This window comes from Nothobranchius furzeri, chromosome 6 (assembly GCF_043380555.1).
Source record: "Nothobranchius furzeri strain GRZ-AD chromosome 6, NfurGRZ-RIMD1, whole genome shotgun sequence".
In the NCBI taxonomy this organism is placed as follows: domain Eukaryota; kingdom Metazoa; phylum Chordata; class Actinopteri; order Cyprinodontiformes; family Nothobranchiidae; genus Nothobranchius; species Nothobranchius furzeri.
The window spans coordinates 45830435-45855097 of NC_091746.1; the positions used below are offsets into that span (position 1 = coordinate 45830435).

A 24663-nucleotide genomic window follows, 5' to 3' on the forward strand; every position below is an offset into this window, starting at 1 on the left:
TTCAAATAAATGACTCGAGTTGCAGGAGCGGAGACACACACACACACAATGGACGAGAGGAGTGCACGGACACACTGCTGTTAGACATCTGATTCCTATCGTGAGAAGGCATTGCAAGCTGATTAATTTGTTTTGTTCGGCTATTTAAAACGTTTTTAACTCGGACTTTCGCAACACGAGAGGTAAGCTAATGTTTTCCTGCTAAAACAAATATAGCATTTGTTTAAACGTAGCCACTTTAGCATGTTATTAACTCTCCTAAGTCTAGAAAGTGTTGCTAAATGACCAAAAATGTCATTAATTCTGAAAAGTAAAGATAGAAAGTGTTGTTTGCTATGCTGTGATATATAGATTCATCTTCTTTTCGGGTTTCATGGGTTTGTTGTTGTTATTGTTTACCACCCATGTGAGTTTATAATTAGGCAGTCAGACAGAAGCCAACATTACTCACCAGCACCTGCGATGGGACGCTGCTGCTCAGCACGGCTCCTTCACAGCCAGCCTTTACTTTTTACGCTCCTATGACTCAGTTAGGAGCCTGTAATGTAGAACAGGCGTGTGTGTGTGTGTGTGTGTGTGTGTGTGTGGGTGGGTGGGGGGGTGGGGGGTGGGGGGGGGTCATTTTCTTTTTTTTTTTTTACAGTCACTGGGAAAAGCAGAGAAAAGTAAGTGTGTGTGTGTGTGTGTGTGTGTGTGTGTGTGTCATTTTCTTTTTGTACAGTCACTGGGAAAAGCAGAAAACAGTGTGTGTGTGTGTGTGTGTGTGTGTGTGTGTGTGTGTGTGTGTGTGTGTGTGTGTGTGTGTGTGTGTGTGTGTGTGTGTGTGATTTTAATTTTTTACAGTCACTGGGAAAAGCAGAAAAGTGTGTGTGTGTGTGTGTGTGTGTGTGTGTGTGTGTGTGTGTGTGTGTGTGTGTGTGTGTGTGAAGCTTGGCCATCCTGACTTGAAAAAGAGCTCTATCCCCTGCTCACACACCTCTACGAGCCAGTTTCCAGCACTTTCCAAGCAGTAGCTGTGGGCTGCTGCTGGTGTGTATCTGGTTTGTGAATGCTTCCATGTTGCTGTGAGGCAGTGGTGTGTGTTCTCTTGTCAGATTTATACGGAACACAAAAGGTGCCTTATATACCCTCAGGGCAGTCAGGGCAGATAAAGTGTCTCCATCCTTCCTGGTTCTGAGTTAATGTTGTACTAGTCTCCTAAACGACGAGCTGTGTTGATGCTTGAACGCTCTGTTGGCTAAATTGTATCTGTGATCTGAGTTTGGTGTTCAGCTCTGTTTGCTTTATCAGATGGAGTGGCTGCTTTTAAAAACGTGGTCTCTGATTCTGATGTTTTGACAGCGGCTGCAGGTCTCTTCTGACCCCACACGCTTCCTCCAGTGTTTGTTTGGGCTCTGAGCTATTTCCTCCTACTTTAACCGGGTACTCTGCCATTAGTGACATGCAAAAATCTGGTGGTGATGAGTTCAGAGGGTCGTGTAAACAAAAAAAAAAAAAAAAAAAAACAACCCTGCTCCCAATTTTCACCTTTCTCTTTTTACCTTTAAATAGGATTTACACAAAAACTATGATTATTTAAAGTTGTTTAATTCTGCCTTTTTGCATCAAAGAGCTCAAAGAATTTCATCTTTAATTCGGTGTTACACTTTGTAAATGCACTGCAGAATTTCAGCATTTTCACCTGCTTCATGGGGAGCATGCTGTGCATGACAACGGAGCTGGTTAAGCAGGTTAAACTTGTTCCATACTTTCATGTGAGACTCGTTTTGACACCTGACCTTCTGTTTTGATCCAAGTTTGGTTAAAAAGACATTTTATAGTATACAGGGGAACCCAAAAATTGCTGGTAATTTAAATAATAGTCACTCTGAAACTTCAAAAACAGAAGATTTCTTTTGTTTTTGCTTTTTTCCTTGGGCCAGTGGAATATACCATTATAAAGATAAAGTCCCATTAGTCATCACACACTGGTGAAATTACACCTCTGCATTTGACCCATCCCCATGGGGAGCTGTGGCTGCGATCAGGAACTATTTGGTGGTTTAACCCCCCCAATCCAACCCCTTACAGCTAAGTGTCAAGCAGGGAGGCATTGGGTCCCATTTTTAGTCTTTTGTTTGACCCGACTGGGATCTATCTCCCAGTCCCTTGGTGGACACTACCACTAGGCCACTGAGAAGGTAAAGCATCAATTAAAAAATCCCTTAAAACCATCTGTAATATTTTATAGTTTATAAATCGGGCCCCTCCAAAAGGGGGCCCGGGGGCCATTTGTGGCCCCTGTAGTAATTTTGTGCGGCCCTCAATTGATTTTCTAGAATGATTAATTTAGTTTCTCACGTTTCCGTACTGTGATACTTTCTAACATTTTTACTAATATGTCTATTTTGGACACATTTTGAGGAGTCCACGTTGAAAACAAATTCCCATGATACATTTTTTTTCTCTTTTTTTTAATGAGTAAAAATCACAAGGACCTCTAAATTTGGACCACTTTGGTTTAAATGCATAAAATGTATTTAGGCACTGTAAGGTTATGATTAGAGGAGATGATCAGAAGTCTTGAAAACATATTTTCCAACTTCATATTTTGGTTTGAAACACAGTTTGGTTTACCTCAAGGTTTTTTTTTGTGGCTTTAACAGAAACACCTTTTTTAGAATGTAATCTTTTTATATGAGATTACATTACTTTTGGTGTTTGACGAAAGCACATCAACAGCATTTAATAAAAGTTGAGTAAAATGTAGCAACATGTAATAAGCAGCTTATCTCTTACATCACTATCAGATGTAATCGAAACTGTGTTCAGTTTACAAGTTTCAGCTGAGTTTGTTGTAATTAAAACGTGTAAAACTAATTCACCAACTTTTTATCCGACAACGATAAACCAACCTACAACGTGTGTTTTCTACACATCGCCAGACGTCCTCGTGTACGTAGTCAGAGCGCAGGTTGCACTTTGATCCCGGTTTTTTGAAACCAATTACTCAGAGTAAGAGGAGTCGGATCAGAATGTATTTCTTGCTCACACCTCATATCTCCCCCAGCTTATTAGAGCCAAAGTACATCAGGTGCAGATAGCACTGCTCTGAATTAGCCTGTTTGCGCTCTGACTATCGTTTTACGAGTCCTCTTATCAGATGTAGACTATTCCTTTAGCTCAGAAAACATTTTAAGTGTCCACTTTGTGTTAACCTTTGGTACAAGCTGAACTTCACCCTTTCCACAGACAGGAGAGCTTCACTTGAACTTATTCAAAAGCCCCCTGCCTTCAGATACTTGACTGAATGTCCCGTTCATGCTTCACAACTACTCTGGAAACATTATAACAAGTTGCTGTGTCTGAATTTGATTAGACGTCTCAAAAAGCCAGGAGTGATTCTCTTCCAGCTGCTTGTGAGAGTCATTTTGCAGCGAGTAAGCACAATTCTGAATGAGCACGTTAGTCACAGACTTTACATACCATTATTCATATGCAGTACGCGCACAAATGTAAAACCTCAAAGTCTATTTTGCACAGTTTTACAGTCCCTGCTGTCCTTGAGAAGTTTTGAACCACATGCCTGACATATTCTTAAATCAGTGTAGCTACGGTATGTTCCTGTACCAAGGCCACAAAGACAAATTCCTTCATGTGTTATGCACATATAAACACCATGACATCACCAAGAAAAGCCATAATGAGAGCTTCTAGCATGGAGAGCCAGAAAGTTCACTTTACTCGTTTGGCGGAAGAAGATTCCCAGCCTGGTCTCCTGTGAAGCTGGGGCGTCACACATCATGACGGCAATGATGAGCAGTGTGTGTGAAAGCTGCTGTGTGTGTCGGATCTGCTCTGATCTCTTCCTGGAGGTCTTTGTGTGTTTGTTAATGCCGTGACAGAAGAGATAATACCTCTATTGTTGAAGAACCCCCGTCGACCTGTTGGGCTCAGCACTGCTGGATTTAAAACCACATTGAATGTATGTCTTTGAGGTGCACTGGCAAAGTGGAAGAGCATTTCTAAAGTTCTTCTGGGATGAGAAAAAGTTATAATACTTTTTTTTCTGTTGATTTAGTTAAAACACCAAGCTGTGCTGTTACTTGTTTACCGCAACGATGGAAAAGCGACAAAGTCCCTTCCTACTGGGGCCGTTTCAGACGTGCAGTGGCTCTGGATGCCTTTCACGCAGCTGATCCTGCAAGATCACACGTGATTTTGCCAGTTCACGTCATAACAAGCAAGGAGAAAGATGCAAACATGCATTCAAAACATCTGGTGCTACACTTTACAAATGTTACGCGACACTCATCTGGTGAAAAGCCGGGGTTAGATGATGATACTTGCCTGCAGCGCATTAAACCGTTTGATGAAATGCATTTTCGTTGATTTAGGCAACATGCTTAATATTTACCTTCTCAGTGGCCTAGTGGTGTGAGTGTCCGCCCTGGGACGGGAAAATCGGGGTTTAAATTTAGTCGGGTCATACCAAAGACTTTAAAAACGGGACCCAATGCCTCCCTGCTTGAATCTAGGGCTGAAACGATTCCTAGAGTACCTCAAATAATTTGAGTACAAAAAAGCCTCGAGTCAAATTCTCTGCCTCGAGTCTTCGTTTAAGTGACGCACATACACACTGTACTGAATGCACACGCGAGTAGCAAATGTAACTTAACGTTCTCTTAAGCCATGGCGGACAACGTGGACTCCGGTGGAGTGTGAAAAAACAGAAAATGTCAAAGGTGCGGGACCATTTTTCACTTCGTAAGGCGGAAAACGTAGTCCAGTGTAAATACTGTAAAATGGATTTAGCCTACCACAACACCACATCCTCCATGCTGCAGCACCTGACCAGGAAACATCCACATGTAAATGTCTCTTCTGCAAGCGGACTCGGAGCCTCTACAAGATAATGCATTTTAGCCTGTATTTCTATATATTCTGCAGACACTGTGCGACATTTTCGTTTGTAGCAGTCAGTTTCAGCTCACACTGTGCATCTGGTAGCAACACGTCGGACCTAAAAATGTGCAAAAAATAGCAGTTTTTACACAACATGTCTGACTTTTTATTGTGTTGTTATTGATGTCTGTTGTCCCTCAGGATTGCTGCAGGAGGACACGGGTATTTATGAGAGGAAAACAAAATAAAGTTAATAAATGTTTTGTGATCAGTATAATTTACATAATCAGGGCAAACATGCTTTCTCAACAATCCTTTTTATTGTGTGAGAAAAAAGTGTAGAACTTAAAACGGACGTGTGTTAATAGGGAAACAGCTGGCGAGCCATGTTTGAGCGGTTCTGGTGCTGTTTGGGCCGCAGCCACTCACAATTGTTTACTGTGAAGTAAAGTTGAAGTGCTGAAGTTCTGAAAACTAATTTTGAATAAAACTTGAAGAGTTACTGGTAATTGCTTGCTCATTTTAAGAGGTCTTTCATATTTTATAACAGGCTATTTGATATAATGGTTTACAAACACAAAAGGGTCATTTATTAGAGTAGTCAATTACAAAAATATTCAATAGCTGCAGCCCTACTTGACACTCAGCTTTAAAGAGATAAATTGAGGGGTTAAACCACCTAATAGCTCCCGAGCGCAACCACTGCTGCAGCTCACCGCTCATCTAGGGGATGGGTCAAATGCAGCGATGTAATTTATGTCACCAGTATGTGATGGTGACTGATGGGACTTATTTGTGCTTTTTGATATTGAGAGCCAAAAAGCTCGCTGATGAAACATTGTGCGAGGTTTAGTTTAAGAGCAACGAGTCATTTTGTTGTACTTTTCTGCCTTTTACGTTATAACCACATCAAACCACCTCACAAGGCTGCGATTTTCAGAGTTCACAAGCAAGAGAATGTAAACAATCCTTTTAGTATGAAACTATGCTCTCAGTGCCGTTTTTAATCCATCCACAAAGAGTCCAACCTATGATTTAGAGACGGTAGAATGTCGAGGCTGCAGCGTGGAAGCCACAACGATCCGAAGGGTCAAAGATTCAGGAAGTCAGTCTGGAAAAATCATGATTGGTTTTGAGTTCAGGGATGTGTTTTCCTTTGCTTTCTTTTCAGAGACATTGGAAAAGGGTAGAAAAGGGGCAGCCAGACTGGAGAAAGTTCTTCTCCTTTGGTCCTTATCTCTGCAGGACCACAGATGAGTGTATTTGTCTTTTAATAAGGGAGGTAAAGACGCTGTGATCTTTTAAGAGTTAGAAGAAGAACAGAAAGCTGGGATCACAGAGTTCAGAGTTGGACTGGCTTACAGAGGCAGGATGCCAAAAACTCTGGTATACATTTGTGTGTGTGTGTGTGCATGGATTATAATGGCATGAGGCTAGGCGCCAGGGTGGACAAATGTGTGTGTACAAGATGTTGGGTGAAGCACACACTCCTCTGTTGGCACAGTCATGGACAAACAAAAGTCTTCTGGATTCCTGTGGGGTTTCTGGCGCGGTGCGTGTGTGTACGTGTATGTGCACGAGCATGCTGTGCAAAAGGAGACAGCAGTAGCTAGGTAAAGATGGCTGCAGAGTTAAGGCACGCTTTGCTGATGATCTGGGATCAGCTTACCAACCTCAGATCCAATTATCTTAACCGTTAAGACCGAAAATCGTCGCTGACTTGAGATCGTCCATCTGTCATGCTGTGTTTTGTTGTTTTCTTTCTCCCCACACATGCTGCGTGGTTGCCAACCAGTGAACTTCAAGAATGTGACAAAGGATGAAAGAAAGCTAGGGCAGTGGGAAAATCTGTGCTTTTTAGGCTGATTTGTAAAAATTTCCACAACAAATGGGCTTGTTTTGGTTCCAGAATACTTCCAAATGTTGCTATCACCAAATAATAAACAGAGGAGGGCTGGTATTATGTGATCAAGTGTGATTATTGTCACAGACAATGGTAAGTCTCGCCTTTTGTGTGACGGAGCCGCTCAAACAGATATTTTCACAATCGCTGAACGCAGTTTAAACATCAACCAGATTCCCAGAGCATGAGGTGGGCTGACAGGGAATAATAGCAGGAAATGTGTAACACTACAGGAGGCATTAGCAGATATGACTTTGTCTTTGTGTTTACTGAAGGATAGGCAGTTACCCGTGGCAGCATCGACGGTGTGAGCTCAGATACTGGTGAGAACTTATCATTAAAAGCATAAACTGTTTTGTTCTTTCTGTTTTCCTGTAATCAATGTCAGTTTTAATTGTTTGGCTAAGAAAAACACAAAAACATGTTTCCCCTTCCTTCTTGGTTTCTGTTTTCTTCCTTTAACATCCCTGGGACTCTTCGTTTGTCCACAGCTCCAAACTTAGGGTGGACACTGTTCACAATCAAAGGAATTTTGTTATAAAGTTGTCATCAAAACACCAAATGAAGGACAATTGTTATGGAACAATGATGTCTCCATTCTCCAGAGAGGTTTAGAGGGTTAGAGCTGATCCTATGGCACGTGGTAGATCCAAAACTTTAACAAAACACCAAAAGGAGGCAATTTATAGCTTTTTAACAAGTGGGAGCAATTTTTTCATGTCTGAAAGGAGCCTTGTTTACAGCAGCTGGTTTTAAGTGGGTGGAGTCAACCACAGCTCCTCCCCTTGCTTATTTATACCCATAAGTTGGACCCTAAACTTAATGAGATTTCTTCATATCTAGATTTTATTTATTAACTGCCACCTCCGTGTTTAACTGAGTGTTGGATGGAAATTATGTTCCTTGAAGTTAAATTCCTCATCCTTGTGTTTTGACAGGTCGTCATGCCTCCCACCACTCCTCATGCAGGGAAGTTCAACTCCTGCCCTCCTTACAGTAACAACAACCATCCTCAGCCTCAGAGCCCGTACCGAAGCCACACCGCGCCGAAGCCTTCGAGGGAGAACGTGTACAACGGGGCCTACTCCGTGGCCGAAAACCCCTACGATGTACCGCAGCCTCACGCTGCCTATCGCAGCTGCTCGGTTTCCTCTGTGAATGCGAATGAGCACCATTACAGCAGCAGCTGTGCCATTTCGGGGAACCCATACTCTTTGCCGCAGCCCCAAAGCCCTCGCCAGCACAGCACTTCCTGTCCGGGCCGGGCGTACCGTCACACGAGCAACTGCAGCAGCAGCAGCAGCAGCGACCAGTCCTGCCGTAACAGCGGGTCCTCAGCAAAAGCTCGGCTTTGTGGGCACAGCATCACTGCCAGCTATGGGGAGATGTGTTACCATGACAACAGTTTGGTTTCAGCTTCGCTCGAGGCGCTGATCCAGCACCTGGTTCCTACAGTGGACTACTACCCTGATGTAAGGCCCAGCAGATGTCACATTGAGGAGTTATTCAGTAACCTTTTAATAGATTTATTCAGTCCGTGGTTAGATTCCCTAAAAGCTGTTTTTGTGTCCTGGTCTTCAGAGGTCATACGTGTTCACCTTCCTGCTGAGTTCACGCCTCTTCCTGCACCCCTATGAGCTGATGACGAGGGTTTGTCACCTGTGTGTGGAGCAGCAGCGGTCCGGAGATGCTCTGCTGGATAAGGTGGGTGGATCACACGCACACGCACACACACACACACACACACACACACACGCACACACACACACACACACGCACGCACGCACACACACACACACACACACACACACACACACACACACACACACACACACACACACACACACACACGTGTGTGCAGGTGTAATTGTTTCACACGCTTTCTCTCTCACTTGCTTCCACTCAAACTCGCGCCCACCATCAAACCTACAAACTCAGGATAAAACAGACCGACCCTAAAGCACAAAATCAAAAGCATCTACTCGAACACAATCACGTTTTAATGAAACTCTGCTGTTGGGGTTTTCGATCCGCTTTCGTGAGGTGGCACCTAAACTGGTCCAGCTTTTGACGGAGTGGACAGAGACGTTTCCGTACGACTTCAGAGACGAGAGGATGATGCGTTGCCTTAAAGACATGACGCTCCAAGTGGCTCGAGGGGATGAGGTCAGCATCAGCAGTGATACATTAAATCTTTAGGATGAAGTCTCCCCGCCGTGATTCTGATGTTGTGTTATGATCAGTACTCCTGGAGGGCCATGCAGCAGATGACCCAGCGTCTCATCAAGCGCCTGTCTGCTCTGGGTCAGTATGAGGAGGCCGTGGCGGCGCTCAACGCCGTGGCACAGGAGCGTCCCGCCTCTCTGAAAAGCAAACAGACGTCAGCTCAGCGGAGCGATATTCTGAGCGTGTGCGATGATCCCTTCATCCTCGCTCAGCAGCTAACACACATCGAACTGGTATGTTAGACCCACCATCATTGTTTCATGAGTTTATAATGCTCCTTAAAGCTGGTTAAACTGGGAAGGTCATCCAGTTTGGGGTAGTTTTCCTGCCTCTCTGAATCTCAAAATCATTTCTCCATTTTCTGCCTCCAGGACAGACTGAGCTTCATCGGCCCGGAGGAGTTCATACAGTCATTCGCTATGAAGGATCCTCTGGAGAACCACAAGGTGCGACTAAGTTTGGGTGAAGACCTCTCTAGGGTAGAGATGACATCAGATCATGAAGGCTAGAGGAGATGGTCTTCAGGGCTAAGAGGCACATTTAAACTAACTGATTAAAATCTGTTTAGACACGTTATTTGGCTTTAATTTTTTATTGTGTAAACTCAAAAGATGAAATTAAATTTATTGTGTTTGCCTTGATTTGCAGCAGATTTTCGTCTCCTCTGTGTGAGATGAAGGGTGTTTGTTCCCATGCAGCAGCAGCATATTGTTCAGCTATTTAAAGGAACTTTAAAAATAAAGCTAACCAACCTGCTTGTAATTGTCAGCATCAAAGTGCTGGCAGAAAAACCGCACATGTTTTCTAAGTCATTTGTTGTTATTCTGATTTGAAGCTTTCTCTGCTGCTGCGCCGACTGTAGGCCGTGGTTTGCTTCAAGTTCATTTGCTTTAGGAACCACATGAAAGCGTGTCCTGGCATTATTTTTATCCCGGCGTTTGATAATGTCTGAATCTCGGAGTAAAAGAGCCTCGCTGTGCACGTCTCCGTTCGTCTGAGGGGGCGTTCTCTCCATCACAAGTGATCCTACAAATCAGCTGAAGGGTCGTTTTCAGGCGGCGCCGCCGTTACATAAGCCCTACTTTGTGTAAAAGAGCGGTTGAGTCAGAGAAAAGGGGTCCTGAGGTGTGGAGGGGGAGAGTTGGGAGTGGAGTGGGATGCCGGCGTTGTGTAAGCTTTTAATAGTCATGAATCCCAGGGATTGCATCACCACGGCCGAGTGGAGTTTATTTATACGGAGCTTTTATAATGGCTTTTTCTTTATGTAAGGCCACCTTTGGAGGGCGGGCTCGCCCCGTAGAAACCACACGGCCTGGAGAAAACCAAAGAGAAGCAGATGGAAATGAACAGAAACAACAACAGACACACACTGTGGAGGCCAGAGGTTGTGTGAGTGTGAAAGCTGTCAGGATACATTAGGAGAGAAAATGATAGACCAGCAGCCTGCTTATGTGCTTTCCTGTTTTGTGACATTTATTAAATATTCTCAAAAGGACACCAAATGTCATTCTACTGATGGACACAAGAACCAAAACGCTTTAAACGTGACCAGCTGGACGTGTCGGGCTTTAGTTCTCAGATTTGTTTGCATGTGAGCGGTTTGAGCTGCATTTGTGAATGTTAGCCGCTGCACTGATTTCTCTGTTTGAGAGAAAACAAAGCCAACTTTGAAGAGTGAGATCCAGTCTCTCAGGCTTCTCCTTTGGCTTCCTTCATTTCTTTTGTCTTTAATTTCACCTGAAACTCCCCTTTGTTTAAAGATCAGGTTTAAGTAACACAGATTTTAGGGTGTTTTTCTAAACGTTTGCCTCGTTGCATCCTCCTTTTTTTCTTTATTTTAGGGTTTCTTCCGAAAACGTAAAACCAGCAACCTGGAGGCCTATGTCAACTGGTTCAACAGGCTGAGCTTCCTGGTGGCTACTGAGATCTGTATGGTAGGTGAAACCACACACACGTGGGCCATTTTTTTGGGTGTCTGGTTCCAGTACTACAGTATTCCTCAAAAAACTAGGCTGCACCTAACAAAAATATCCTGTTTCCTTTTGTCCCCCCTGGTTCTGTCCTTTTAGCCAGTGAAGAAGAAACACCGAGCGCGGATCATCGAGTTCTTCATCGACGTCGCTCAGGAATGCTTCAACATTGGCAACTTCAACTCTCTGATGGCCATCATCAGTGAGTATTTGATGGAAGACGCACAGAAAAATCCTTTATGCTTAATGAAATCCACTTCAGCACACAACAAGAACGATTTCAGACAAATGTCACACAGACAATGGGGCATTGATGGCCTGGTCTATAGTTGTGTAACAGTATCACAAACCTTTGTGTTACTACTGGTTATAAAATAGGGCACACAAACAGTAGTCCCTCAGATTTCTCTCAGACTGAGCCACTACACCGGCTAAAGCCAACAAATATGGTGCCAGCTGGAGTTTAGGCTACCACTAATCAGTTTAAGGAAGTCTAAACTCGGTTAGCGGAGGCCTGGAGCACTCCAGCCTGCTCTTTGTCTTCAGTCTGTCTCTGTACTCATGCTCCCTCTGCTCCTCAGCTGGGATGAACATGAGTCCTGTCGCCAGGCTGAAGAAGACCTGGAACAAAGTCAACACAGACAAGTTTGAAATCCTGGAGGTAAGAATCTAGATTCGTTTTTTTAAACAGCTTTCTGCTCAAATGTAGGGCATCCAGTTCCCAGTGTGTTTTGTGTTTGATGACGTCTGTTCTTCTGCGTGTGATCTTACTCAGCACCAGATGGACCCGTCCAGTAACTTCAGTAACTATCGCACGGCGCTACGCGGCGCCACCCAGAGGTCTGAGACTGCACACAGCAGCCAGGAGAAGGTGAGGAAGCCTGTAAGAACCACGAAAAGAAGAAAAAACCACAACTCTTCCATGTTTTAAAGAAGCTTTCCTCTCTCTCCTACAGATTGTGATCCCATTCTTCAGCCTGCTCATTAAAGACATCTACTTCCTGAATGAAGGCTGTGCCAACAGGCTGCCTAATGGACACATCAATTTTGAGGTCTGTTTGTTAGACTTTCACGTGAGGAAATGTCTCCCCCTCGTGGCTAAAAAAGAAAACTCAGAAAAACAGAATCTTTAGTCCTGAACATCTCTCTGCTTGAGCTTGTTATGTTAAGAACCATTAAAGCCTTCTTGTCAAACTGTTTTATATCACCGTCACTCAACAGAAACTGTGGGAACTGGCAAAGCAGGTGAGCGAGTTTCTGGTCTGGCGTCAGGTCATTTGCCCTTTCGACAGAGACCGCCGCATCCTTCAGTATCTTGTCACCACGCCCGTTTTCACTGAAGACGGTCAGTCCTCATTTATCGATTAGCTTAGAAAATATACCTATTTTAGTTTTTTGTGATTAATTTAGTAAATTTTGTTTCACCACCTCAGAGCTGCATTTGGCTTCATATGAGAGCGAAGGACCGGAGAACAACATGGAGAAAGACAGTCGGAGGTCCCTCAGGTTGGTGCTGACGGACTTCTGTAACGTGAGCATTTTCCCCAGAACTGTGACGCTGATTACTTGTGCTTTGCTTCATAGGTCTTCCCTTCTCCATCGAGAGAATCGATCTTAAGACTTCTTCCACCATACCGGTTTAGAAATAAGAGGCTACACTTCTTATTCCTGTGGACAGCATTTGCATCCTGGACTTAGACTCTGCTCTCTGGGACGATGGATGTAGTTCAGACATCTTTACAAGAAGTTTGCATGAGTCATGAATCAGAAACTTAGACCAGTGTCGGTGACGACGTGACGTATTTTTATGGACGAAGATCACTTTGGAACATTGTTATCCAGAACAACTCCGGCTTGTTCGACTAAAGTCACTAGTGGGATATCAACGTGGATTTCTGTTTGCACCACTGGTTCTGAGGTCCTCCCGATTTTGAAGTTTTAATTCAAAAAGAGACCGTTATGGATCTGAGGAACATCACTACTCACACGATACATCTGGACACCATAGAAACAGATAATTAGATGAGCTGATTGAAACTTCGTATGAGGTATAAATTCAAGGCTCTAAAGTGTTTTGTCATAACCTCGGGTCGATCAAGCCTTCCGTTTGTCAGCTCATAATGAAAATCAGAGCAGCAGCAGCAAACTCCGTGTTCAGCGTTTCATCTGCATTAGAACATCTGGTGACGTCTGTATTCACCAGAACTGTACACGCGGCAGCAACATCGTGCAAACTAAAATGAAATGCACTTCAGTGAGTTTCTGTGTTTTTATAGGTGGCTGATCTGTATGAGTCTTTATGGCATAAAACTGTATTTTGTATCAGAAGCTTAAAACTTTTTTAAATCACTGAGTTTCACAATGAGCTTGTTGCTGGTTGGCTGGCTCTGTGACATAAAGCTATCACACTAGTTTGTATGTATTATGTATATTAAAAAAAAGTATTTCTGGTCAGACTGAAGCACAAACGTGTGTGTGTTTGTGCAGCATATATGTAAAAACAACTAACTCCTACCCACCTGCTATCATGTGAGAGTTGTAATAGCCAGCTTTGTGCGAGAGTCATTTTATTGTTTATTTTTAATATTTTTGTGTATCTTTTGTGCTCGCAGAGGGTACTTGTGCTAATAATTCTTGTGACTTTTTGTTTAAATAAACAGAATGTGTTTTGATATTTTCTATTAATAAAAAGTTACTGTATCAATGTCATTTGTCTGTTAAGCTGTTTATTTACAATGCACAAAGTTCTGAGCAGTTTCAGAAGGACACGTTGGTGATCTTTGGCCAAAAAGGTAAAAAAGCAAAAGTTGAACCACGTTCTTTTCACATCAGCGAGACTGAACTCTGGTGAAGTGGATGCAGCGACCCTGAAAAGCAGAAGGGAACAAATTAAAAAACAAAAAAATATTTAAACAAATGCTAGAATAAAATTGACATGATACTGTGGATAACAGTCCTGGAAATATTGTTTATTCTGGACTAATTAGTTACGAAAAGGCTTTTTAGCAGTAAGTATATGTCTGATTTTATATATGTAAATAAATAAAAAGGAGAAATAAAATATTTAAGAGGATTTCCAGGACAACTTGCATGTCATTTTGCCAAATGTTTATTTTATCAACAGGACTGGTCTCTTACCTTGTCCTGAGGTGTTGGCCTCATGATTGCCACTCTGTCATACTGTCTCCTCAGTAAAGCCATCAGTGCATCAACACGCCCCTGAGGGTCAAACCAAAGTCAGGTTCAAAAATAGGGCAACAGCAGCATCAGAATGGCTAAGCTGACTCAAGAAAACACTTCACCTTGATGGGGGTGTACCATTTGGACTGGGACGGGGAGTTGTAGACTGGAGGAGGTCTCGGTGGTGGCCGAGGGACGATGGGTTCATCCACCTCCTCCGGCATGGTGACTACAGCATTTTTAGCCTTCTCCAGCCGTGACCCTTCCTCGGTGGATCCCTTCTGACCCCATCGCACCTACTCGAAGTGAAATGCCAGATCTGAGCAAAATATGATAACCCTGACCAAGAGACACTTTGCTTCAGCTGAAAGAAAATTAATCAAACATGTACTCTAATGACTCGTTAAATCACATTTTTTAAAAGTTCACCTCCATGCGTCGGATTCCTCCAGGACCCCTTCCTCCATAGTAGGAAGCATCCACTGTAGGCCACTTGTGTTTGGATAAAAGATCCTCCTCTGACTCCTTTAAAGTAACAATAGATGTTTTTTTTTTTACTTTAAGCTAGAGCTTAAAAATTGATCCATATGATTGGTTAGAAACTTGACCAGTATCACATTTGACACCACTCTGCACCCCTCTGCTGACCAAAAATGCATTTGATAGCTTTGTGGAGTGGGTAGGTGCTAGCCTACGCTCCATTGACGGCTCTTGGTCATGGGGCGGGTTTTACCATTGTTTTTCAAATGATCTCCGCATGCTATTGGACAATGAACAACGTGACATACTCACTGCAATGGGTGTCTGTAAACATGGAGGTCCGCTATTAAAGAAGGCAAAAATATTTCCCTTTTTCAAAAAAAAAAAAAAAAAAAGAACTTAAATACATCTATCTGCTCCTGAATCTAATAAAGCCCAAGTCCAAATAGCCCAAAAAGCCATTTTAAACTAACTGTTGCCATCTTGTTCCACTCTGTAATATCATCCCGCCCACCAGACAAATAGAGGGCCCTGATTGGCCCACGAAGCGGACAAAATGCTGTGATTGGTCCATAAAGCAGATAGAACGCTGGGACTGGCCCACCATTGTGGACCAATCACAGCTCTCTGTGTTTGAAAGCCCTATAGAGAGCTGTGATTGGCCAGCCATAATGCTGGGGCTGCGAGGTTCCAATGGAGCGTTCCTAGACCAAACTTTGCAAAGCAAGAATTTGGTTTAGTTCACTAGGCTAGGTAGGTGTCCTAGGAGGTGTGATTAACCTGCTTTACGGCTGTTAGCTGAAATGCTAGCAGGTTAGCATTTTCAGTTTGCTGATCGTTAGTAAAAAGCACAAGAAGAAAAAGAAGATGTTTGCTTTTTCTTTTGGCATTATGGCGAAGCCAAATCAATCAATCAATCAGTCAATCAATCAATCAATCAATCAATCAATCAATCAATCAATCAGATTTTATTTATAAAGCGCTTTTCAAGCAAAGTGCAACTCAAAGTGCTTTACAGAATTAATAGTGAGTCATAAGAAGTAATAGTAAGAGAGTATTGTCTTTAGAGGTGAAGCAATGAGCTAAAACCGGAGTAAACATCAGCATGGCCTACACTAGTTTGAGGGAACTAAAGGAGGCTACAAATCACAGTGATGGTGACCTGGCTTAGTTGCTACCGGACTTTTACGTAATAACATTTTTTGTCCAACGGTGTGGATCTTTTTACTTTGTGGTTTATTTTAGTTAGTTGGCCCACATTAGTGTTAGCTTGTTGTTAGCACTAGCTGCAGCAGGGTTGTTTATGACAGTTGTCATTCCACTTTCAACCAGTAGGGCAGAGGAGTAGAAAACTGCTCACAGTTACTTTAAAAATAAAAGAAACATAGCTCTTGTTCCCATTTTGGAACATGAAAAGCTTTTAGTGTAAACGTTAGATCTTACTCAGAGATAGCTCCTCAAGAAAAAGAAGAAAATATTATTTCTATAGCACCTCTCAAGATAAAATCATGAGGCACTTCACAAACAAAAAATGTAAAAATATAAAAAAGCATTTAGAAAATGGTTAAAAATATATTTAAAATGAGCAAAAATAAGACAATTGTGATTAAAAAAATGTTAAGAAAGAGAGAGAGTGAATAGGAAAGAGGAAAATCAGTGCTGAGGAAGGTGGAATAGGTGGGGAGAGCAGAATAAAGAGAGAGTGGTGAAGAAGGTCATACAAAAGCCAGCTTGAACAGGTGAGTCTTCAGCTGCTTTTTAAAGGAGTCCACTGATCTCAAGCTCAGGGGGAGAGAGTTCCAGTCTGGGGGCCACAGCAGCAAATGATCTGTCACCTTTGGTCTTTAGCCTGGTGCGCTGCACAACCAGTAGGCTTTGATCACTGGACCTCAGGGACCTGCTGGGGGTGTAGGGACTAAGAAGATCACCAATGTAAGATGGTGTTTGTCCATGTAAGGCCTTATAGACCAGAACCAGGATCTTGAAATGAACCCTGAAGTTGACTGGCAGCCAGTGAAGCTGGAGGAGAAGCGGGGTGATGTGGGTGTGTTTGGAGGACTTGGTCAGAAGCCGAGCACAGGCATTCTGAACCCCCTGTAGACGGTTAAGGGAGGTTCATTAATGTGTTTGTTATGATCACCTATTCCACGAGTGTTTATTTTTCTACTGCAGGTTGTTTACTAAGAATTCCATGTAAAATGAAATTCAACATGATGTTGCATGAAACCCTAAACATTTCTTAAAATATGAGCCGTTTTACAGAAGCAGAAATAATCTCTGATCTTGGCTCAGCTTGAACTAAAGGGTGGCAACTATTTCTCCAAACAGAGGCTGTTCGGGATGTGGATTTTCACATATAAAGCATGTCAAAAATGAATGACAAAAGGTCAAAAATAATGTATAAAATCAGCACAAATAATGATACAAGTGATGAAATGTTTGTATGTGAACTAAAACATACTTCAGAACAAGACGCTACATATGAACTTGCAGCAGCAACACATTTCTGAGGCAGGAACTTGATCTCCAGCATGTAGATAACTCCCTTTTCTCACTCTAGCTCAACAAATAAAACCTGGCAAAGCATCTATTTCTCCCTCCCAAGCTCCACCGACGCTCCTTCTGTGTTCACCCAAATTTAGATCTTCTCTCAATCAGCTCTGCCAAGATGGCAGCACGATGGAGTCCGTCCATCAGAACAAAGACTTTCTGGAATAATCTAGGTTTTACTCACAATGACAGGAGGTGGAGGAGGGGGTCGGGAGGGGGGTGGGTCCCTGATGACCTGCGGGAAACACAAAGACATTTATGAAAATCTGTTTCTATTCGTAATAATTTAAAACATTTTTAAGCCTCTTCTACAGCAGTAGCCCTTTAAATAAAGAGAAAAACAGTGAAATGTAGCACAATTCAGATTTATGGTTGTGTAGCTGTTGTTTTATTATGGAATAATTAAATCTCCGCGTGTGTGTGCGTGTGTATGTGTGCGTGCGTGCGTGCGTGTGTGTTTGTTAAGTTTACCACAGTGCAGCAGAGAGGCCAGAACCACCACAGTAAAGCCAGAATCAGTAACAGCAACAAGGCCAGCAGCAGCCACAACACCCAGGTCCCATCTGACTGCAACAAACACCAAACATGGTGTGGTTTCAATCCCAGGTAGCTACTATAAAGATTTATGTAAAACATGCATCATGAACTGATACCCACGCATGTCGTAGCAGATATGGTGATGGGACCAGAGATGTAGGATTTTCCATTATTCAAGCTAACCAGCACTTCCAGTGATCTGTAATTATCAGAGTCACAGAAACACAACAGCAGATTAGCTGGCTCCTGAGGCAGGTGATGTAATAAAACGAATCCTCCTGTTCATGATACAGTTTTGGTTTGATCCCTGAAAAAAAAGTGAAACAGCCTAATTGAAGGAAGTGAACTTAAAACAATCCAGCTTTTCTCATCCAAAGTCACCAGTTTCCTTACTGGTTGCTGTGGTTTAAACTTTAAAGCACTGAACAGGGATTGTTCCCAAAGTGTGGGCCGTTGTCCCAGAGTGGAACAGATAACAGAGTGTCAGATGACAGGAGGACAGATTAAAACAGGGTGTTGTTTGAACTGGATGAGGTCATATCAGGCCTGCTTCACTTATTAAATACCACAGATATCCAGACCGGTACATGCGACACCTTTAGACGGATGCACAGTAACCGCTGTTCTTGTTAAACCAGCTTTCTTCTTTTAAGGAAAGAGTTGATGATACATTAAGACTATAAATGAATTAGTAATCTAACAAAAGTGCTTTCATTTATTAAAGGCAAAATTATTAGTGATGCATGAATCTGATTTTGAGGGCCGGTACTTTTATCTTGTATCAGATTCCAGTTTAAACCGGAAATCCCATTTTCTGACTATGTTGAAAATTTTGGGATTAAAAAAACTCCAAATGAAAGACAAGTTATAATTCATTCATGGATTAAATAAAAGACACTAAATAGACAATTCCAATAACACATGATTATTTACACTTATCTGTGATCTCTTACATCTAAACAGATAGGGGGCCTAAGTCTCCTCCCTTTCTGGTCGGCTCATGGGTCCCCGAAGAACGAAAAAATAAATGCAAGTCAACGGGGCTAAAGGAGCTATTTTCTAATTCGCTGTGCCTTACACTGGATCCCACATACATTTACTGCTATTTAAATGAAAACTAATGATGGGTGTTTCGACCACGATTTTCTACTTGGTTTCAACATGCATTTTTTTTAGCTCTAGTGCAAGAAAACAATTGTAAAGTTGAAATCCACTTCAATGGAGTTGCAGCTCATCTGCAGCTTCACACAGGTGTAGACTATTTTATTGGACTTGACTTACTGTCCGACTTCTTGGAGAAGAGGAGCTGGACACAGCAGATAGCCGTCCTCAACAACCGTTGGCCTCTCATCTGACACAGAAAAACTAAATGAATCACATTTTTTAGCAGAAATTCCGTTTGAATTCTAAGCTCAAAATATTTGTGTTTTTAACAAGTCAGGGGTGGAAGCCCTCCCCTAAGCTCAACAACTGCATCACATCATCACGTTATTTTTTCTTCTGTGCGTGTCCTCGCTGTGACACTGACCACAGCTCAGTTCCTGCCATCGATCTATTAACAAACTAATGGGGGAGAGAGAGAGCGCATCTCCTCCCTCCCTCTGCTCCCTCTCATAATATCTCCTCTGTTCTCTGGCTAAAGCCAATAAAAGGCCGGTGCTGTTTGGGTCTAAATGTCATCACGACTCAGACTTTCCACTGCGGCTCTGCACACGGGGTCAGATTTCACTTTATGGATGATTTAATCACAGAGAACACATGATGTCGTGTAGATGAAGTGAGATTTCTTACTGTAAACTGCTTGATTGACCGAAAGAACACAGAGAATGTTGTCTATCCTCTTGGATCCGCTGAAGCCAGTACCCCTCAGAACCACGTTAAAAGACTCTGAAAGGAGAAAAAATAAAGCTTCAGAGCCAGTTCCCAAATCCACGTCAACTATTACAGAGTAATATAATTAGTGTCCCTTGAACTAGTATGCATATTTTGTCTAAATCTTAAAATTCTGTCATGCAACATTGTCTGATCTTGTGTGATGTGTTAGCACCCAGAGCGTGTGCTGTGAACGACTCTCAGCTACTTTGATGCAAATGCTTAGGTTTCATTAAAATACACTCATCCATCCATTATCATTCGCTTATCCAGGGTGGGGTCACAAAGGCAGCAGCCTCAGCAGAGGGGCCCAGACCGCTCACTTCCCAACCACTTGGGCCAGCTCCTCCAGGGGATTCCCAAGGCGTTCCCTTACCAGACAAGAAACAAATAGTCCCAGGGTTTAATTAGAGCCGGATCTTGCTGGAACAAGATCCGGGAACTATCTTATTTTGAAAGGACCGTTCCGGCAACTGTCTGCTGGGATCGGCAACTCATGCAACAAACTGGAAGCCCTCAACACACCCAGGGGGAGCCTGAAACAATCCTGGTTCTACTTATATTACATTATCTATGTGGACTCTCCAGGGATTTATTTGAGCTGAGAGGCACAGAGCTCTGATCGTTGACGCGCTCCAGACAGATGTGTCCTGAGCACGGCCACAGTAACATTCTCAAAGTGTCTCCGCCTCAAAAACAAATTTAACACGCGATCGTTTATGTCTGCTCATATCCTTTCATGCGTCTTTTATTTGTGCCTGATGCGTTTAACTGCTGCGGTGCAGAGCGCATCACCTGTTTCGTCCTCCGGTGAATTCACCTCACCGGTGCAGTCAGCGCGCACTGTGGTGTTGTTGCGGTCGGTAGATCTTTTTGAACTGCAGTTCAAAGGTAACTCATGAGGTGAATATATATGAACACAGGTAGCAGTTTTTCTTTAGGATTGAGAGGAGATGCAGGAAGATAATAAACAGACAGGACAGAAAAATAGTCAAATAAAAACAAGTTAGTTTTTGTACCTGGTGGTTGCAACAAACAGACACCATTGAAGGTAATCAGAAGTGAGGAAAAGAAAATGAAATCATTATTTTAATGTTTAGATCAGCAGGAACTCTGAGAGGCTGCAGGCGCATATTATTCAGTCAGTTTTTTGGGGGGGGGGGGGACATTAATTCAGGCCGGAAATTTTGAAACCATGCCAGGCCACCGCCCAATTCACACTAAACACTAGAAGTGGGTTAGGCTGGGCACCTACTGATGTAAAAGTGTAAAACAACTAAATTAAAACTTCACATGAGCCCTGATTCTTTCCTCTAAAATATGAATATTTGTGTTCTGCTGCTATAATCTGTGCTTATGTTGCATAAACTGAAATTCTATTTTATTCAGTTAAACGTACCTCCTGCACATGAGATGAAATAGGCCAGACACCATCATCCACCGGAATTAATTAAGACTAAAAGGTACCAGACTACATGTCTGGGTCCAGAGAATCACACCACAAGCAGAGACATAAAAAAAGTGTGTGTGTGTGTGTGGGGGGGGGGGGGGGGTGTCCCTCCCCATTGCTAAATGACTGCATCATTAGAAAATTTCCTAGGTGCGCGATGCGGAAAGTTTGGGCCGTGCGGAGGCCAGGTGGAGGGGCGTGGTTGTTAAAGTGACGCAATTTTGCCGCACGGAGCCGTGCGAACCTCGCGGGCGCGTCAGGCATAAACCAACCTTTAGTGTCATTTAGGTTTACAACGTAGTAGGCACAGATTAAATGGACAGCCTCAACCATGGAAGAAGCCTTTTGCAGATGCCCACATCTCTGACATCCATATATAGTGACAGACCAGTATATATGGATGTTTTCCTCATAATATTCATGTAAACACCAATAATAATATTAGGGGTTTAAAGGCTATGAACCAAAGACAAAATAAGCCAGTGGTGAAGGTTTATGCATTTAACAAGAAATGCCATAAATGATGATCAGGGCTGATGTGAAATCTAATCCAGATTAGTCCAGGCGCTGACGTCGTTAGGTCCGTTTTAGGGGGGCTTCAGCCCTCCTAAAATAATCACAAGCCCCCCTATCATTTTGGTTTATTTTATTTTTTCAGTTAACTTTTTTTTATTTGTTCACATCTACATGCTCAACACAATCACGACACGTGTAGTTGGTACATGAGTTTTTTTTTGTCTGAAACAGAAATAATAATTAATGAATATAGAACTACACCGTCACACACAGGAAGTATCAAGAAAGGACTTCCTCCCCTTAAGCCCGGCAGCTTTGTTGACAAGTCAGGGGCAGGGGTTATACAGCAAAACCTTTATATCGATGAGCAAACCCTGCTCAGCGCTCTTGTAAGTCACTCAACATCACATTAGGGTAAGACGGCAACAGCAGCACACCGTTAATATTTCAAGGTTAAAGTTCAGACGAGAGAGGAAAATGTTACCGCACCGACATGCTAATGCTAACTCCGCTAGCATGTTTACATGCCGCAAACCATAATGAAAAGCAGCGCCATAGTTAAATGGTCCGAAAACTCCCCTGAAGTGACGTGATTAACGAGCCAGCCAGTTCATTGAGTGACTTAGTGCCACCAACTTGAGCGTACAGTAATGAGTCTGCACAAACAGAACCTGCTCTGCGCTTGTGTGCAGGAGCTGCAGCCCTCTGTGGGCTCAACTCTGTCTCTGCGATGCAAATCTCTCCCTGCTCTCCTCAACAAGTAGCCTCTCCAACAGTCAATCACAGACAGCTCTGTTTTATCCAATCAAAGCATGTCCAGGAAATACTGCTTTACAGAAAAACACCCATTTAACAGCTAATTGAACTGCTTTCTGCTGCTGGTTAGCTACCAGTCACCATCCACTGCCTGCAAAATACTTTGTTGTAATTCATGTGTCATGATTAGAGTGACCATATTTGACTTCCAGAAAAGACACATTGCCCATTCCTAAAACTGTTAAATTGCACTATTTTCAGTTAAAGAGGACTTTTAATTTCAACATATAAAGTGTTTCTTCTCTGTTTGGTTAGACATAAATGATCCCTTGATGTGTAAAAGGAAGTGAACAGTGGAAATGTCCCAGGAAAAGAGGAGGGTTAATCAACCTAATTAAATATAATTATATAAAGTCCTCTTTATCTGAAAAAAGTGCAATTTTCCTGGCAGTATTTCCTGGACATGCTTTGATTGCATAATGGAGAGCTGTCTGATTGGCTGACGGAGAGGCTACATTGCTTTGTAAATTGCAAATTGAGCAACAACAGGGAGATTTGTGCAGGCAGAGACGGAGTTGAGCATGCAGAGAGAGGGCCGCATACTACTGCAGAGCAGGTTGTGCTCCTGCAGATTGGTCACTGCACGCTCCAGTTGGTGGCACAAAAATCACTCCACACTAAAAACCTGAATCAGAATATGGCCGAATGTGTATATTATTGACCGTTTTTCTTTATTATATATTTTTTCTATAATATATATATTATATTATAGGTACATATATGTATCTATAATATAGTAAACAGCCAGTTTTATAATGTCACATATATTCAAAAGCTACATCAAAACATATTTTAAAACCTATATGTTTATATGAATTCTTTCCATGTGGGTTGTCAATTGCTTAATATTTCCTATGTTTACCTATGGGAAAGAAAGGAGATATTGTACTCATCTAACTTTAACATAAATTTTGGCAGCTTAATGTGACATTATGGAAAATGCCATCATCATGAGCAACCAAACATAGGCTATATTAGGCTAACAGTTGTCCATATTCTGTACCATCTATTCACCAATGGCTGTTTCAATTATTGTGAGTGAAAACTAAATGGCTTAGTAGCATTTTTTTTGTCATTAGAAATTGAAAATGTTTTTCAATGTGTTGGCTAGATGGATATACGAAGATTTTTTTAAGAGAGTGAGTGAGGAACAGGAGAGAGATGCTGATGAGATCTGCATGGTCAAGGTCAGTGATCTACAGAGAAAACAGGGGCGAGCGCACCGTTATGAGCATTTACCTGAGCACAAAGTTCCCAAGCAAAATTGAACAGTTTTCTATTTAGGAGTGAACAGGTAAGAGACCTTGAGAAAAAAAAACTATAATAATCATGTGACCTGCAACCTTATGTCAAGTTGCATCAGTATAGTTGACTTTCTGTATTATAAGTTCTACTACTTGCTGGATATTTTCATATATACTGTTATTTTGTCTTGTAATAGTTAATTACACACTCCTTTATTCCATATCATAGCAGTGTTATTCATATATATTAAAACTGTCAACTGCACACTCATTTGGCAGAATAAAAGTTTGACAATTATTCATTTGTTCTTTATTGTCACATTTCAGTAACATTTATAATTAAACAAGTTGTAATTAAACAAATTAAATAAATGACTACAACATTTCCCCCTGTTAAGTGCAGTAGACTGAAATGAATAGCTTTATTTGGAAATATAACATATCAAATTTTTAATGGACTTACATAAAATCTTTCTTCAACATAGACCCCACTAATTAACTGATTAAGTGTTATTTTTTATAAAAAGAAGAGAGAAAATGCACAAAAGTAGGAAAGGAAAGGAAAGTGATAAAATAATAGGTTTTGTTAGATTTTCTTCAGATAATGAATTAATTGACAAAGTTTTTGCAGGGTGTGACAAAAAACCTTTGAGGTCAAGCTCCTGGGGCTAAGCCCCCCCTATATCTCAATCCTAGTGACATCCATGAGTCCAGGTCAGAATTATCATCTCATCTGTGATCAGCAGCAGCTGGATATTTATGGCCACACAAGTTCAAGTGAATCACACTCCTTTTATGTCTTGTGTTTGCTCACGGTCCATATTTCCGTTTAGAAACCGTCTCTCCTCCATGGATGTACCTGCCTGTCAGAGCGTTTGACTGCTGGTTGGTCAGCCGATGCTGCTGTCAGTCATTGCGGGAATGTGTACGGTGTGGGGAAACAGCTTTAACATCTCTCCTCTGCCTGAGCTGATGGTGTCGCGTGGCGCGCCTAGCGGCAGTGATGCGCCTTTTGCGCAAAATTCGGCCCATGAT

The 24663-nt window shown here is 42.3% G+C and overlaps 2 protein-coding genes across 6 annotated transcripts in view; one reads left to right on the forward strand and one right to left on the reverse strand.

Annotated features, from left to right (window-relative positions):
- Positions 1-13692, forward strand: LOC107396749 (ras-GEF domain-containing family member 1B-B). 3 transcript variants are annotated; one of them, XM_015976593.3, is made up of 14 exons: positions 1-182; positions 7726-8259; positions 8369-8491; positions 8831-8953; positions 9031-9246; positions 9385-9459; positions 10855-10947; positions 11083-11185; positions 11565-11644; positions 11759-11854; positions 11940-12035; positions 12205-12328; positions 12417-12489; positions 12568-13692. In XM_015976593.3, the coding sequence occupies exons 2-14, from the start codon at positions 7732-7734 to the stop codon at positions 12599-12601; spliced, it is 1764 nt and encodes a 587-aa protein (XP_015832079.3). In that variant the 5' UTR covers positions 1-182; positions 7726-7731; the 3' UTR covers positions 12602-13692. The 3 variants fall into 3 exon arrangements, with proteins under 3 accessions (XP_015832079.3, XP_054600191.2, XP_070408348.1); XM_054744216.2 differs by having other exon boundaries at positions 8852-8953; XM_070552247.1 differs by lacking the exon at positions 1-182 and adding an exon at positions 4338-7110.
- The window catches only part of LOC107396772 (anthrax toxin receptor 2), a 25888-nt gene continuing 14912 nt past the window's right edge, over positions 13688-24663 (reverse strand). For 2 of the 3 annotated variants that reach the window (XM_070552252.1, XM_070552251.1), the window contains 9 exons: positions 19522-19617; positions 19012-19081; positions 17851-17929; positions 17665-17760; positions 17378-17428; positions 14593-14688; positions 14286-14459; positions 14122-14202; positions 13688-13850 (listed from right to left, as the gene is read on the reverse strand). In XM_070552252.1, the coding sequence (XP_070408353.1) occupies positions 13812-13850; positions 14122-14202; positions 14286-14459; positions 14593-14688; positions 17378-17428; positions 17665-17760; positions 17851-17929; positions 19012-19081; positions 19522-19617 (782 nt within the window). In that variant the 3' untranslated portion in view covers positions 13688-13811. Of the gene's footprint in view, positions 13851-14121; positions 14203-14285; positions 14503-14592; positions 14689-17377; positions 17429-17664; positions 17761-17850; positions 17930-19011; positions 19082-19521; positions 19618-24663 lie in introns of all 3 variants that reach the window. The other variant, XR_011520847.1, reaches the window with a different exon arrangement.

Coding starts and splice junctions, on each gene's coding strand:
- LOC107396749 (XM_015976593.3), top strand. CDS start 7,732: ATGCCTCCCACCACTCCTCATGCAGGGAAGTTCAACTCCTGCCCTCCT. Junction 11,186..11,564: donor CTCTCTGATGGCCATCATCA/GTGAGTATTTGA, acceptor TCTGCTCCTCAG/CTGGGATGAACATGAGTCCT. Junction 12,036..12,204: donor ATGGACACATCAATTTTGAG/GTCTGTTTGTTA, acceptor GTCACTCAACAG/AAACTGTGGGAACTGGCAAA.